The 15,190-nt window shown below is 39.8% G+C and overlaps 1 protein-coding gene across 1 annotated transcript in view; it reads left to right on the top strand.

Moving 5' to 3' along the window:
- The window catches only part of agrn (agrin), a 255,732-nt gene that overhangs the window by 140,193 nt on the left and 100,349 nt on the right, over positions 1-15,190 (top strand). The window contains exon 6 of the mRNA XM_053483299.1: positions 14,787-15,011. Coding sequence (XP_053339274.1) covers positions 14,787-15,011 — 225 coding nt within the window. The remainder of the gene's footprint in view (positions 1-14,786; positions 15,012-15,190) is intronic.

The raw sequence follows: 15,190 nt of genomic DNA, 5'->3' as shown, positions 1-15,190 counted from the left end.
TTCCATAATCCTTTACCTGCAAACTGAATTCGGAGACCTAGTCAAACACTCAACATAAACTACTCTCTCACCCACGTCTCCTTCGCTCCTCGTCATTACACACTCACCGCGTTGTGAGGTGAGGAGCAACAGCTGCCGACGTCTGCCGTAGTCATAGTACCGGTGCAGCTTTTGCCTGTAGCTCGGAGAGGTGATTTGTCCCTGCCGATAGAAGCATCTGATTTCTCAGTTCGGTCGTGTTTGGCCTCAGGCTAAATACTTAAAATGATCTCTGCTGCGAAGATGCTGTAAAATTCCCTTTAGTTGTTTTGAATGCACAAAGCGAGAATCTTTCCTTTTAGATGTGTCTAATGCTGACGGGTTAAGGTGCTTGGGGATGAATAGGAGTGTGATAGATGGTACATAATTAGTAACATTGCCAATATCTAGGTGAAAGTCAATAACTATTTGCTAGGGCAATACGAGAGACACTTACATTTCTTTTTCAGCTGGATAAAAGTCACCCAACAGGAAACCCGATTCACTGAAGGGGAAAGGACGCATGCACGTCCTCTTGTAATAGTGAATTGTCAAACATCATCCTGGTGACAACAGAAAACAAAAAGCAGGATAAAAAAAATGCAAGAGCTGTTAATTAGCAGTCACACCTGACTTTTACCTTGCTGTTGTTGCTCGACGATCACACCTTGCCATCAACACCTGTAAATGTATAGCTGTACAAATGTACATCTACAAATGTATTGTAGATATCACAATGGCGAAATCACAACATAATCAGTTAGCCTATGTACAGCATTACCAAAAAATCATTACAATTTACTAACGAACATTATGTACAGTACAGTATCTTTACTTAAAACTGTAGACAATTTATTATGACCTACTCATAGACTAGACTGCAGACTTGAACGCAAAAATAAGTTAATGCTGTAACATTTGTATTTAGGTAAGCTTATACATTTGCCTCGGCCAGGCGAAGCATTTTCGGAATACGAACGACCGATTGCGCTACCGATTGTGTACTTCTGGTTGCGCTAATTTCTAGGTGCCGATCTAAACATGTTCGCGCAGTGAAAGGCCAAGCGAAGCAAGTTTACTTTTTTCGCATTTTGTGCAAGATTACGTAACGACTAAGCACAATCGGGCCCAAGAATGCTAGCAAGGAGCGCAGCAAGAATAAAAAAGAAGCCATTGTCAGTTGTGTTTTTAAAGCAACCGGTGCCAAGAGGAATCATAAATGAAGGTTAAGTGAGGTTTCATGTCTATTTAGTCCATATTCTACTTAACGTCGGGCCTTTTTTTGAAGTTTTGATTGTTTTTCATATGAATGAAATTGCTAATATTTGTAATATTTTTAGGTGGCTGTAACGAATTATCTGCATTTACATTATTTCCTAGGGGAAAATGCGTTTCGCAATACAAAATTTCACTTTAAGAACTCGCCTCCGGAACAGATTATATTCGTATACTGAGCTACCACTTAATTTTTTCTTTAACATGCGTAAAGTGGTTTTGCCCACTGTGAATTTAACCTTGTCACAACTGTGCCAGGAAAATAACATAACTTTAAGGTAAGATAATAATTTTTAAGGTTAGGTTACACAACTGTTAGTTTCTCCTGACAAATAACATTTTGGAGATGGAAAAGTTCCAAGGGTTATAGTAGCACTAATGAGAGTAACATACAGTACTGACATAAATTGTGCATAAATATTTATAAAAAAAATTTCATGACATTAAATTGTGAGGATGCATGGATGGTAGTGCAGCTTTGTTGGGATTCTTTTTTTTTTAATACAGAAAAAAGTCTTTCAAATCCTTATTGTACACTAGGTGGTACACAGTACACTGTTCAGCCATAACAATAAAACACATCACATCAATAACACCTAGGTTTTGGGTTCCACTTGTTACAGTAGATCAGGGCAGCTCTGTCCCCTTGGGGCTTGGGTCCTGAGGGCTGTTGTATCTGATGTCAGAATGCTAGATCATTGGGCGTGAGGATCTGACTTTTTTGTCTGGCGAATCCCATGGGTGCTTAATCCGGTTTGGATCTGGGGAGTTTGGAGGCTGAGCATCCTCGAGCTCTTTGTCTGCTGGGCCACCTGCTCGGCTGCTTGTGGCGCACTTGGTGTTCTGGTGTCTTTCTATCACAGCCAGCATTGACTACATCGGCTTTTCCGTGGGATCAGAGTGGACAGGCTGGCCTTTAGTCCCCACAGGCATGGGTGATCTTTGGGTTCCCATGACCCTGTCATTCACCTGTCAGTGGTCATAATGTTGTGTTTGATCTATGTACTGTACTGTATAAGAGGTTTGAACTGACTACAGATTCTATTTTAACATTATGTTGGAATTATGGTAATGATGAGTTTCTACTATTAAATAATTAGGTCAATTAATCTTCAAATGTGTTAAAGCCTTTATAACATAAGTAAAAGAAAAGAAAAGAAATTTCTAGGACGTGCAGGATCATCGATGTTCAGTACAGCTCTTGGCTCCGACACAGCCGTCCTCCGGGTGACATCAGCACGGCTGTTTCCATCCCGTGAAAATGAGCTTTTGCTCTCTCGCCCTGTTCTGTGTGAGTGTGAATGAGGAAAGGAGGAATGTGTGGCGTGAGTAAGTGTGTGTGTAAACGTGTGATGTTGTGTAAATGTGTCTGTGTGTGAGAGAAAGAGCGTGCCTCTCAACATACCCCCCCACCTCCCCCCGCCCTCTCTCGCTCTTTCTCTCACACTCACACTCTCACCTGTCTGTGTGACATGGGACTTTATTCACACCCATCGTCTGCTCCTCCTCGGCTTCCCCACTCCATCTGCTGGAGGATCTCCACACGGCTCCTCAGCCTCACACATCACAGAGTATATTTAGTCCGACTGACGTCAGCCTGTTAGATGTGATGCGGTGATGTCATATCCTGAATCTTCCAATGATATAATTTATACTGAGCTATCTGCCAGTCAAATTAACTAATGCAGGCGTTTATCACCGACTAGATGATCTAAGTAAGTGCGTATGATTTATTCTGATGCTGCAAATGTCTATTAGGTGTGGGCGTCATTTATATAGCAGCCGATTTATATCCTGATATTTTCAAACAGTATAGATTACATCACAGAAAAACACAAGCTTTACACATGCTTTTTAAACGATCACGTAATCATGTGTGAAAACAAAAGCTGGTTATGCGCATACGTATGGAAATCTTCCAAACATAAGACCTTCCATAAGACTTTTTCTTTAGTAAAACGAATTGAAAAAGTTATGAACCACAAAAAAAAGTGACCAAGCATGTGATGCTGAGCCACGCAGCTGTCTGCAAGCAGTGCAAAAATACCTAATGTTCTTAATATCCTATTAAAATGTCTATATAAATCACTCCAAACCAATTCCACATTACCGGGGACGGCTCTTTATCTTCATTTTCTTAGCCACTTAGATTTGAGAGGCACACAGCCGCTCTGTTTAACTGCACGCTTGATTTGGGTTTGACACTCAGGAGCATAATAACGGTCAGAGTGACCCAGCACTGCCAGTCATTTAGTGATTGCGCAACATTTAATAATACGCTTTAATAAGCCCGACTTAAACAGTTTAAATCTCCCATTCTCTGGGCGATTTATTTATTTATATATATATTTTGGCACAAATCCCTGAAATGCTTTATCCCAGTTAGGGTTGTAGTGGACTGGTCCCAAAGCATTTTTTGCGAATACTGGGTGCGAGGTGACATGAGCCCTGAATGGGACACCAATACATGGCAGGGCATTGGATACATTAGACAAATAGATTCTTCCAATGTTGTGTACTGTATATATGTTTGTACATATACAGTATTTGTACCACATACCTTTGGCGTTCCCATGTTTACACACACATAGTGTGTTCCGCAGTTTTGCAGCATTCGCGTTCTGCTTGTCTACGTTGTTTACCAGCTTGCCTATACTCGAGTTAGTGTTTTTTTGTTTTTTTGGATGTGTGCGATGGAAGTTGTAGGCATTGCCGGAAGGTCAGGTGGATGGGGCATTCATTAATAAATAAAGGGCTGTTTCCTGCTCGCGCAGCCTCCTTGCCCCATAAGCCCCCTATAGGGCCGTGTCCTAGATCCGCATACGCTCGCAGACTGCCGAATCCGCTCCAGTGATAATGCGGTTCCTGAACACTATCGGCACTAACTCACTGTGCAGCTCATCCTCTGGAAAGCAGTGATACTTGTTAAACAAATCCTGTCTTTCTCCTCTTGTTTCTCTCTCTCTCACACACACACACACACAACCGCCCTGTCTTACTCTCTCTATCCCCTCCCCCTTCTAATCACCTCACCCAGCCTCAGTGTTTGAGAGCGATAAGGAAGATTACAGCGGGCTAGACGCATTAAAAAGTCACATTTCCCACACAATCTTCTCGAATAGCACACAAGAGCAGTCTTTTTTTTTTTTTTTTTTTTTTTTTTTACAACTTTTATTCATGTATTTATGCATTGGGTTCGCCTGAATAATGCATTATTATTTTTCCCATATTCCGTTCAGACCTCAGACGCGAGGCTGACACTTGGGCGATAGCGAGAGCTCGAAATAAGATGACAGAGTAGTACAGTATAGTAGTCTATAATTAGAACACTCATACAATTATGATACAGTATCTCTTTGGTGATGGTTTGTAAGTGGAATAAAAAGATTTATTATGTATTTACTTTTTTCATTTCCATACGTGCCTGTGTACCGTACCGTATGTGTCTGGGTTCAGTATTTAAAGTAGGAATACATTTCCGTGCTTGATGAAAAGAGATTCGTTTTATGAAGCTCTCTTTAACAAAAAAGCACCGAAGCTTGTCCTAGCTGTGGGACATAATGGATATTGAGTGGTACATTCATTTTCATATCTTCCCTGCCCTACAGTTATATAACTGATCCTTGTATGTCATTTTCCCTCCTGTTTGCTTCTGAATATTAACACTGCTGCCTCTTTGTGTTTTCTCAGTACTCCTGTTATAGCATTCTGTTCATATACTGAACTTTTTTCAAACGCCACCTGTGCTTACTATATATATATATATATATATATATATATATATATGTTTAATTCAGTCCAACACCGACTGTGTGAACAGGTATACACTCTTATTTACACTCCTTCAGACTCTCTCTCTCACTCTCGCGCGCGCGCTCTCTCTCTCTCTCTCTCTCTCACATATACACACACGCACACCTTTGGATGAAGAAGTCGTAATCACAGAGCAGCGTGGCCGCTGGGCTCCTGCCCCTTCTCTCTCAGGTTAATGCAAGGAGAGAAATGGTTTTCCCATCAGGCAGTGGGGCGCGAGCTCTGTCAGAGGCACTCGGCTCCTCTCAGAGAGGCAGTTCGAGGACAAAACAAGGACCCTGATGGAATTGTTTTTAGAGTGCTGCACTTGTGTACTCACAACATGTATGGCGTAGTCAGCACTAACGCGAAGACTGCGTACAGTATGGAAATCACAATGCATATTAAGGAAGTTGATTACTCATGTGTTGGGGTAAGAAATGGACTCTATTTAGCATTAATGAACCATGAATAATGTTATCAAATCTAATTGACAGTTGCATTCATTACAGTAGATATTTGTTTATAAGCAACATGTGCATCAAGAGCTAATTCCTTCTCTGAGTAAAATAGATTCATTTACTGTAAATTGAACATTTTTAAATAATGAAGCATGATAGGATGTGTGGTTGTTGGACTTATTGGTATGAGGCAGCCAGAAGACAAATTTGTCATCATGTCAAGGTTAATTATTTTCTGTAACCTTATATCCTAAAGTGTTTTATTGCACTTACACAAAAGTTATTTTACACGCACACAAAGTCAGATCCATAAATCTTGGAACAAGGATAATATTTTTTGCCCTTTGCCTTGTTTTTTCAACCTATTGATGGCCACCTTCACTTGCATAGACACCTCTTTGGACCTCATGCTAAGTTCAAATGTCAATGTTATGTAACACTCAGAACCATCTTCAGGCCTTTAACTTGCTTGACTAGTCATGCAGTAATGACGGAACAGGCCACACGTTGGTCATGCAACTGCTTGTCAGCCATTCGTTCCATTATTTATGACCCCACCCAAAAATAGGTGCATATGTATGAAAATGGTTAAAAAAAAGAAAGTCTTGACTTGACTTACATCTTGAATGTTTTATTTTAAATCCAATGTGGCGATTATGGCCAAATGCCAAAAGAAACCTACCTTTCTTCCAAAGTATCCTCAGTCAGTTTTTCACATCTTAACATTAACAATATCAGCAAAAAGGCACATACTGACAGAACAGAAAGTACAGAACTCTTTGCCATGGTGTGATACTTGCCGATTGTTAGAAAGCACGGCCACTAGAGACATAAATGCACATTAAGTGTCACCGTATCAATGACTATATGTTTTTCTTTGTTAGATAACAACAACCCCTTATTATCACTTTTAGATTATGTGGAGCATACACCAAACCAGTCCCTGTGAGAAAAAGCTGTTGCTATAGAAACAGTAAAGTACTAGCGGTGAAGAACGTTAATGCACAATAAACATGTAACTTGAGTTATATTATGTTGTGAGGGGAAATTAATCAGCAGCATCCGACCAATCAGACCGGAGAATTTGACTTTGTTATATTAATATATATTGTGTTACTAAATGCCATGAGAAATGAGTAGTAATGATAAATTGTAGTAATCCACCATTCAACGTAATTTTGCAAACTAACAAATACAAGCTTAGGATTTTAAATGTATTGGTCTTCATGGGTGTAATTTTAAGCTTAAAAGATTTAAGCTAAATATAATTAGTTAATTAAAGCAGACAATGTTTAGTTTGGTCTTTCAACATTAAAATAAAGCAAGTGATATGTGTGTAATATTATTATGCATTAAAACTATAAATTAAATATACTGTCGGGTCAAAAAAAAAGACACACCGTAATATTTTATTGAACCGTCTTTTGCTTTGATTAGGGCACGTATTTGTCATGGCATCGGTTTAATAAGCTTACAGTACAGTACTGCAATGTCTCAACATTTCCATCCAGAGTCTTCTTAAGCCCTTAAAGATTCCCAGTGGGGTTAAGGTCTGGAATCTGTGGTGGCCAGTCCATGTTTGAAAATCGTGTCTCGTGCTGCCTGAATATATCAAAACTTGAGCCCGAAAAATTCTTTGTCATCTTGGAATATGCCTGTGCCGCCAGGGAATTAAAAAACCCACTGATGGCAAACACTGCACCCATAGGCTTGTATAGTAGGCACGAAGCATGATGGGATCCCTCTCTTCTTTCTCAGATGTAAACATCACACTGAAACAGGGTAAATCTGGACTCTTTAGACCATGTCACATTTTTCCAATGCTCCACAGTCCATCCTTTATGCTCCCTAGCAAATTGAACATTTCTTTTTGATCAGCCTCACTGATAAGTAATTTTTTAAAGCCTACTGTACACAGCTGTTTAGTCCCAGTCCCTTGAGTTCTTTTTGCACTGGGTGTGTACAAATGTTTTATTAAACTAGCCATGGGTTCTCATGTTTTTTTTTTTAACAATTTGATTGATTTCACCAAACGTTTAAGTTAATTTCAATCACGATCATTAAAAAAAAAATTACCATATTTTTCCTCGAGGACAATGGTTCTCCGCTATATTTCTAGGTTTTAATAATACATTTTACAGTTCCTAACCCCTTTTTAGTAGTTTAGTAGTAGAGTAGCAATATCCATATCTTGCCAATAAATTGACCCTTGTGAAAGTGAGAATAATCTTTGCCTTGACCACAGGATATGTCTTGTGACATGATTGTTCAAGAAGTGAGAAGCAGCTTAATGAATCAGCTGGGGTTAAATAACTTGTTGCCAGCTGAATGATATTTACGACTGCAGTAATTATCCAATGCAAGGCTCTTAACTATTTGCTCAGTTGAATCCAGGTAGTGTATTAATTATTATTATTATTATTATTATTATTATTATTAATAAAGTGTATTCATATTATGTACTAATTAAGCCTTATCCGGTTTAAATAATTGAGTTCTTTCATTTCTTACCAAGAATTTGAGTGTTTCCTGGCCAAATAAATACTGCAACCAGTAAAATCAGTTCACAGAAATGATAATATTTACGTGGATATGGATATGAATGTGCATGCAGGCACATGTTTGTTTGTCTGCTGTTCTGTATTTTGGCAGAGCGTGAGCTGATAGAAGGCTGCTGATTTGTCTCGAAACATATTATATTTGGAAAGCAACCATTTCCAATGAGCAGTGCTTTTAGCCACCCTACCCTATTTCATTTTCATCCTTGTGAATATGAAAGAAATTTCGTGCACTCTGCATCTGTTTATTTTGTCAGAAATGGTTACTGTGAAAGACGTCTGTGGCCTTCATGAGGCCCAGCGTGTCGTTCGCTTGCTGGCAGACATCATTGACCCCTGACCTTTAGATAGCCCTAACACGGATGTGGTGCAGCAGTTGATTAGTGTCTAGCACGGGGCAGTGCTTTTGTGAACCTGGCTGTTAATTGTTCTTGATGATATGCAGGTTCTCTGTGCATATTAAACACACTCTTACTCTTACACGCACACACACACGCACACACAAACACACACACACACATCATCATCAATTTGGTCTGAGTCAACTGTCGGAAGGGTGCGAAGGAACTGAGCATCCTGTTTAAACAAAGATAAAGCACACAGTATATTTAAGTAGAGCGTGCTTGGGAATGTAAAATGAGATCAGAGATGCGCTCTTACTGATGCTGTTTAGCCTGATATAGCCTTATAGGTTTAGGCAAACACAAATGCCAACACAGTATAGCAAGAGAGCATCTGGCATGTGAGGTTCACCATGTTTTATCAGTTTCTATGCCTGATTTTTCCAGCATTCATAGCTAACCGTAAAGCATACAATATAAGAGAGAAAGACAGCTGCAGTCAAATAAGCCCTTTGAAGAAACACATCAAAAGAAGGAATCGTCAAACTGAGCCGAGGATGACATAAGTCACGGGTGGCAGAACAGAGCAAAATTTGGGGATTGACGGATGTGCATCTGTGCGAGTGTACAAGCGAACGAAGGTGCGGGAAGGGTCTTCCTTCTTTGTCTCGCCGTCGCCTCTATTTCTGGCTTTATGCCTCATCGCGAGTGCAAAACAGTGTACATGGAGACTGCGTGGGTTCGGATGGGTTTGTGTGGAAGTGTGACAGAGAGAGAGAGAGAGAGAGTTAGTAGTAGGAAAGTTCTGGAAGGAGAAAAAGCTAGGTCTCCCCATGCCTTCCACCTCATTAGAGGCAATATTCATGATGTCTTTATTTATTAGATTATTTACACCCTTCTGTGTTAGATTGTACAGAGAAGCAGGAAATATAATTGTGCACATTATGAACATAGTGTTATAAATGGTGCACGGTTGAGTGTGGACAGTATGCAAATTAAGTGAGATATTAAACATGAAAAAATGCTGCATACAGTATTAAACCAAAACAAAAAAATCACAGTTTGAGGCATAAATAATATTTTTATGTTATATACAGGTCTACATGCACAAGCACATAAGGCATTTAAAATGGATTATTGCACATAATATTATGGGTGTCCATGGGAGGCTGGACTTTCAAATAAACTGCTATTTACATTTGTGAAAAGTCTGTTATTGGCACCTGGGCTTCCTGAGTGATCATAACCCTGGATCAAGCTCAACAACACAGTGCATTATGGGTATTCCGTGAATAATAGCTTAGCATAACGAAATGCACTGTAGGATTAAAAGAGTACCCTGGATGGACAGGAGTACAATATGACACAGAAATACATAATACACTAAATATACAGGAACGCACATGATTAATATAGACATTTTTAAGCATTACTTTTTTTTCACGCAAATTAATCATATGACCAAGTTTGACCCCTAATGGCTTGCCATAATTGCGTGCAGTTACCTGGCTGTGTGTAATAATGGCATGTTTAGCGACAAGTTATTATAAAAAGTTGCTAGCTTTGGATAACGCCAATGTTACAATTACAATACATTAAATGTAAGATGTGAGAGTGGTGGCTCAGGTGGCACAGCAAGCAAAGGTTCAATCGATCTGCTAGTAACCTCCTAATTTTAATGAGTCATGCCTCGAGGTGCCAGTGCTGCCCAGAAGGCACAGGGGGAACCTGCACCATATTTGGCGTAATGTTAGGCATAATGTTATGGCTGATCGGTGTATATACTTAATAAGGCACACACACACACATACACACTCACATTATTATGTGGCTTCACAAAGGAAAGCCATCAGACCCACACACACATAGCACTCAGTGACAGCTCCAAGCCTAAATTACACTTTAATGCAGACCAACACAAACACACAATCGAACACTGACAGAGAGGCAGAAGAGTGAAGGAATATTTGCATGTCTCTATCCTCCCCTCCCTCTCTTTCCTCCTTCTGCCTTTCTGTTTCCTTTCTTCTGTTTGTGCTTTCACCTCTACTTATTAGTTTTTTGCAATGCAGGGCTGAAGGGCCTCGCAATAGCAGCAGTGAATGTGCCTACATTGCATTATTCCTTCTTCTCCTTTTCGCTCATTATCAAAACTTTAACCTGCCAGAACTTTGGAATTTCACACCGGAGTTAATTAGCTGAGAGGAGCTGCCGGAGTTCAGAGAAGATTGAGAATAAACAGAGCTCCAGCTCCGGATGCACTTCTTCCTACCCTCATAGAGACGCTTTCTCTCAGTCTAGCCTGGCAAATCAGCGTCACTTTGCCTGTAATGCCATTACATTTTTACGGCCAATTTGTCTACTTGTCCATTTTTTAGAAGCTGATTGTGGCGTACAGACCTTCAACCATCGGCATCCTTTTAGCATTCCTTGTTTAAGAGAATCTCCCTTCTCTCTCTCGCTCTTTTTTTTTTTTTTTTTTTTACCAAGGCTTAAATAAGGATGCAGGGCAAAGGTTGTTAAATGACTTGAAGTGAGCAGAGATTAATTGGGTAGCAGTGTAGCCCCAAAAGTTTGCAATAAATGTTTTAAAAGTTTTTATTTTCTATTCTTTCTATGTTATTTATTTATTTTTTTTTGTTAACTGATTGAATATCAACAGTATACAAGGAAAACTAGCTGGCTACAGTAGCTAACTAGCCAAATCCTCTCAGTTCCTCTCAAATCCTCTCATTAGCTCACTAGCTACAAGTGACATGGTTAGCCATTTAGCAAAGATCTAGCTCTCACAGCTAGCAACTGTTGTTCATCAGGAAACTTTATTGCTTTATACAGGGTTGGTGAAAAGTAACTAGCATTAAAAATTGGTTTAAAATTTGGTCCATATTTCTAATCCAAATTTATTTAAAACAAATTGTACATGCAGTTTATTACATGTCTTCTGATGAAGCTTAGCATTCCTCCCTTTCACTGTATGCTTATACAGTCTATTACCAGACTGTTATCATGTCTGCACAAAAACAATGGAATTCCATACTTTATAGCGTGCTGCGAACTTAGCTCGCTCCTAAACGGTCAGGCGTTTGTTTGGTTTGTTCTTTGGTTATGTTGCATGTGCTGCGTCTTGTGAGCAATGCTTGAACTATCGACGCAGGAAATGTTAAATCCTATTTACTGTACTATTGTCTATTTAGAGATAGATTTTAGTGATACTACTACTAAGTTTGACAGCCATTTATTATTGCTTGGTTAATTTTCACCCGCCCGGTTTATTGAAACTAATTTATTTACATTTACATTTAGGCATTTGGCAGACGCCCTTATCCAGATCGACTTACATTTTTATCTCATTACACATTTGAGCAGTATAGTGTCTTAGCAGGTTAAGTGCCTTATCCTGACAGTAAAAGTAATTAAAAAAAAGTAATATTTGATCATGCAGCAACAAAAAGTGAGAAAAAAGGAACAGTAAGAAGAGTACAATATAAATATATAAATATTTTTATTTTTAACAAACTTTATTATCAATGTCATTGGGGGAGGGGTAGCCCATTCGTCAAGATGTTGGATTGGTGATCAAGAGGTTCTGGGTTCAAGCCCCATCACCATGAAGCTGCCACTGCTGCCCTTGAGCAAGGTCCCTTATCCTAACCTGTTCGGATACGATTGGGTGCCAAGCCGGAACCCAACCGTGTAAGAATTTGCCACTGAAAAGGACATCTGGTATACAGTGTGGGATGGATATCTCTCCCATACATCAAATATAGACAATTTGGAAACATCAATCAGCCAATTGTGCATGTCTTTGAATGTTGAAACCACAGGCAGAACATGCAAACTCCACAAACAGAGACTGGACATCTCAGTCCTTGAGGTGCGAGACCACAGCGCTAACCACTGAGTCACCTTGCCTCCTTGAGACAAGGCTTTGACTTGGAATTGTTTTTTACAATGACAAAAATTTTTTTTTTTCAGCACTGGCTAATTCTGTTGCTCACACTACATCCTGTTAATAAATGATAGAACTTTCAGTGGCAACATTCCTCCAAGCAACACATTTAAGACTAGCAGCTGAGGGACTTTACTCGGAAGTAAATGTAAGATGGCATGTAAGATGGACCATTCAAAGTCTGATCACTTTGATTTAGTGGTGTCTGCTGTGTTCCTGTCCTAGATGACCATTTTGATATTCATTTATAGAGAACATATAGTGAAATATCAGCCAGGTGACATGAAATAGCTCATTCATCCACCTGCTCAGTATTAAACTGAGACAAGGAGATGAGAAAATATGACTCAGAGGCATTTTATCAATAGCAGTAACTTGAAAAAGGTGTGAAGACCAACACCTGTGATCCATGGTGCTCCCCAGAGCTGATGCCGAATGAGCTCACGCTTTCTCTCTTCTACTGTCTTTTTTTTTTTAACACCTGACAGTGCCTGATTTAGTAAGCTTGCTGGAAAGAACCGGAAGTGTTGCAAGCTGTGAGCAGTGTGTGAGAGCAGAAGAGAAGGGAAGGCGGCAGCTTTTTATAAGATGGAAGAATTCTTAAGAAAACCTGCTTTAATCGTTTGCCAGGTGAAGCCACGTGGTGATAGTATGTGCCGTATATACTGTATGTGGAACAGAATAAAAGGAAAGATGTATGTATGCCTTGGTCTTTTGGGAGATTTGAAAACAGAAGAAAAAAAAAATCCTCCTCATCCAGACGAGTGGACTGGAGTTGATTCAGATCCACACAAAATAAAAGCAGCAAATGATGCATCATGGGATTGCAAACTGATATGAAGCTCTGATGAAAAAACACGAGGCATGAACAAAGGGAGTGATAATAGGCAATATAGCAGTGTGCGTCTGGGGACGGTTGGGCCACTGGACTGTAGGAAATGAAACGGAGCCTTTCTGAAGTGCCACTCCCTGCTCGCTTCCTGTCTTCCCTTTCCTCATTGCCTCGCATGAATATTTATCGCAGAATATAACAACGATAATGATCGCACACCTCGTCTGAAGGTAGCACATCAAATCCAAATACATATTTATTTCAGTCAAATCGCCTTCTAGCCTGGCTAAAAAAAATGTTCCCTTTTCATTTATGGAGAATTAAAGTCATTCTTGAGTGGCGAGGTGTTTAATAAGATAGAGACAGAGTCCTCTGGAGGAAAACACGGCTTTCTCATTTTCAGAGCTACAAAACAGACTGATTAGGTCCTCTCTGCTACGGCGAAGAAATGCTGAAGCATAGCAATTGAGAATGCATTGTGGATGCAAAGCCTGCTTGAATCGGGTAAATTAGAGGGACTTGTTTCTACAGTCATCCAGCTGTGACTGAATTCGGAAAGTGGAGATCTGTGCCATCTGGTATACCTCGTACATGCAGAAAAGCTGGAGAAAGTGACTCGGCGGCGTGCCGCGTTTTAACCCGCTTTTTAATGCTTGTGTTGATGGAAGATGCTTGGCTGGACCTCCCAGCTTTATTTCCACACAAAACAGGCATTCGATGAGCAGCAGTCTGGCTCATTTCTCACAACAGACATATTCTCTCAGGGGTATATTCAGAATTGGCGCCTTAACTTGGCAGATTAAGTTTTGAAGATATACAGATAGGCAGATTCACAGGAGGAAAGTCCTCCATATCCTGAATCACGCAGGTGCTTAAGTTGAATTTCTGGGAGGCAAATTCTCAGAGCTCAGCTCTGTTTGAGCAGCCAATTCAGCTAGCGTTTGAACATTACCATATTTCTGGCTTTGTTTTCTTTTTCTTTTTATTCGAACATTGCTGGATGTTTAAAGGTCCCATATTTTACCTTCTTTTTTTTTTAAACCAAGGTAACACAGGTGTCCATGGTCCCCCTACTATGTTGTTGAAACAGCTCTCAGATGATACATGTTCTCTCTTTTACTTCTCTTTTAAATATGACATTTCAGTGTGTATGTATAAGAGCTACAGTACCACCAGGAAGTCCGCAGAACTGAGCAATAGGCTTGGACAGGGTATGCTCTTACATGAGGTCACATTAGGGGGGTGTCCAAGTTTGGGTGGTTGGCAAATATATTTAACTCCAAAAAAGCAGTGGGAAAAAAATGCATATCGTGCCTTTAACTAGGTAAGTATGTGTTATACTGTATGTTTCGTACATTTTGCTAGTTTTTTACTTTTTGTCCTTTAAGGTTTCCAGACATCCATATTCTGAGATGTGGGAACATTAGAATTTTCAGTTACCTAGTGAGTAACTATTTAGGCAATTTGCAAAAGTTGTAAGGTTTACAGTTTAAACTATTGTATTTTAGAAGAATGTTAAATCATAAGGTTTTTTTTTTTTGTCTCTATCTGTGTTTTCAGCTCTGAAGGACCCATGCAGCGATGTGACGTGTAGCTACGGCAGCACCTGCATCCAGTCCTCAGATGGCCACTCTGCTAAGTGCATGTGTCCTCTGAGCTGTGAAAATGTGCCCAAGGTTACAGTGTGTGGCAGCGACGGTTTGGACTACACCAGCGAGTGTGCTCTCAACATGAAGGCCTGCTCCACCAACAAGAACATTCGCCTCCAGCATATCGGCTTCTGTGGTAAGTCTGTCGACCTTCAGCTATCAACCTCATAAATTAGGAATTGTAAGAGCTTTTCGCAAGGGGAAAAAAACATCTTTAGGCTTTAAATTTAGTTACATAAAAAAAAAAAAAAACTCCTTGGTCTCAATAGTCATTGGGTCATTGGTTTGATCTTGAGCTTGGTTTCCTCCCTCTGT

The sequence above is a fragment of the Clarias gariepinus genome, chromosome 22 (assembly GCF_024256425.1).
Source record: "Clarias gariepinus isolate MV-2021 ecotype Netherlands chromosome 22, CGAR_prim_01v2, whole genome shotgun sequence".
Classification (NCBI taxonomy): Eukaryota; Metazoa; Chordata; class Actinopteri; order Siluriformes; family Clariidae; genus Clarias; species Clarias gariepinus.
Note: the sequence above shows the minus strand (reverse complement) of the source record. Positions and strands in the feature narration are given on the sequence as shown.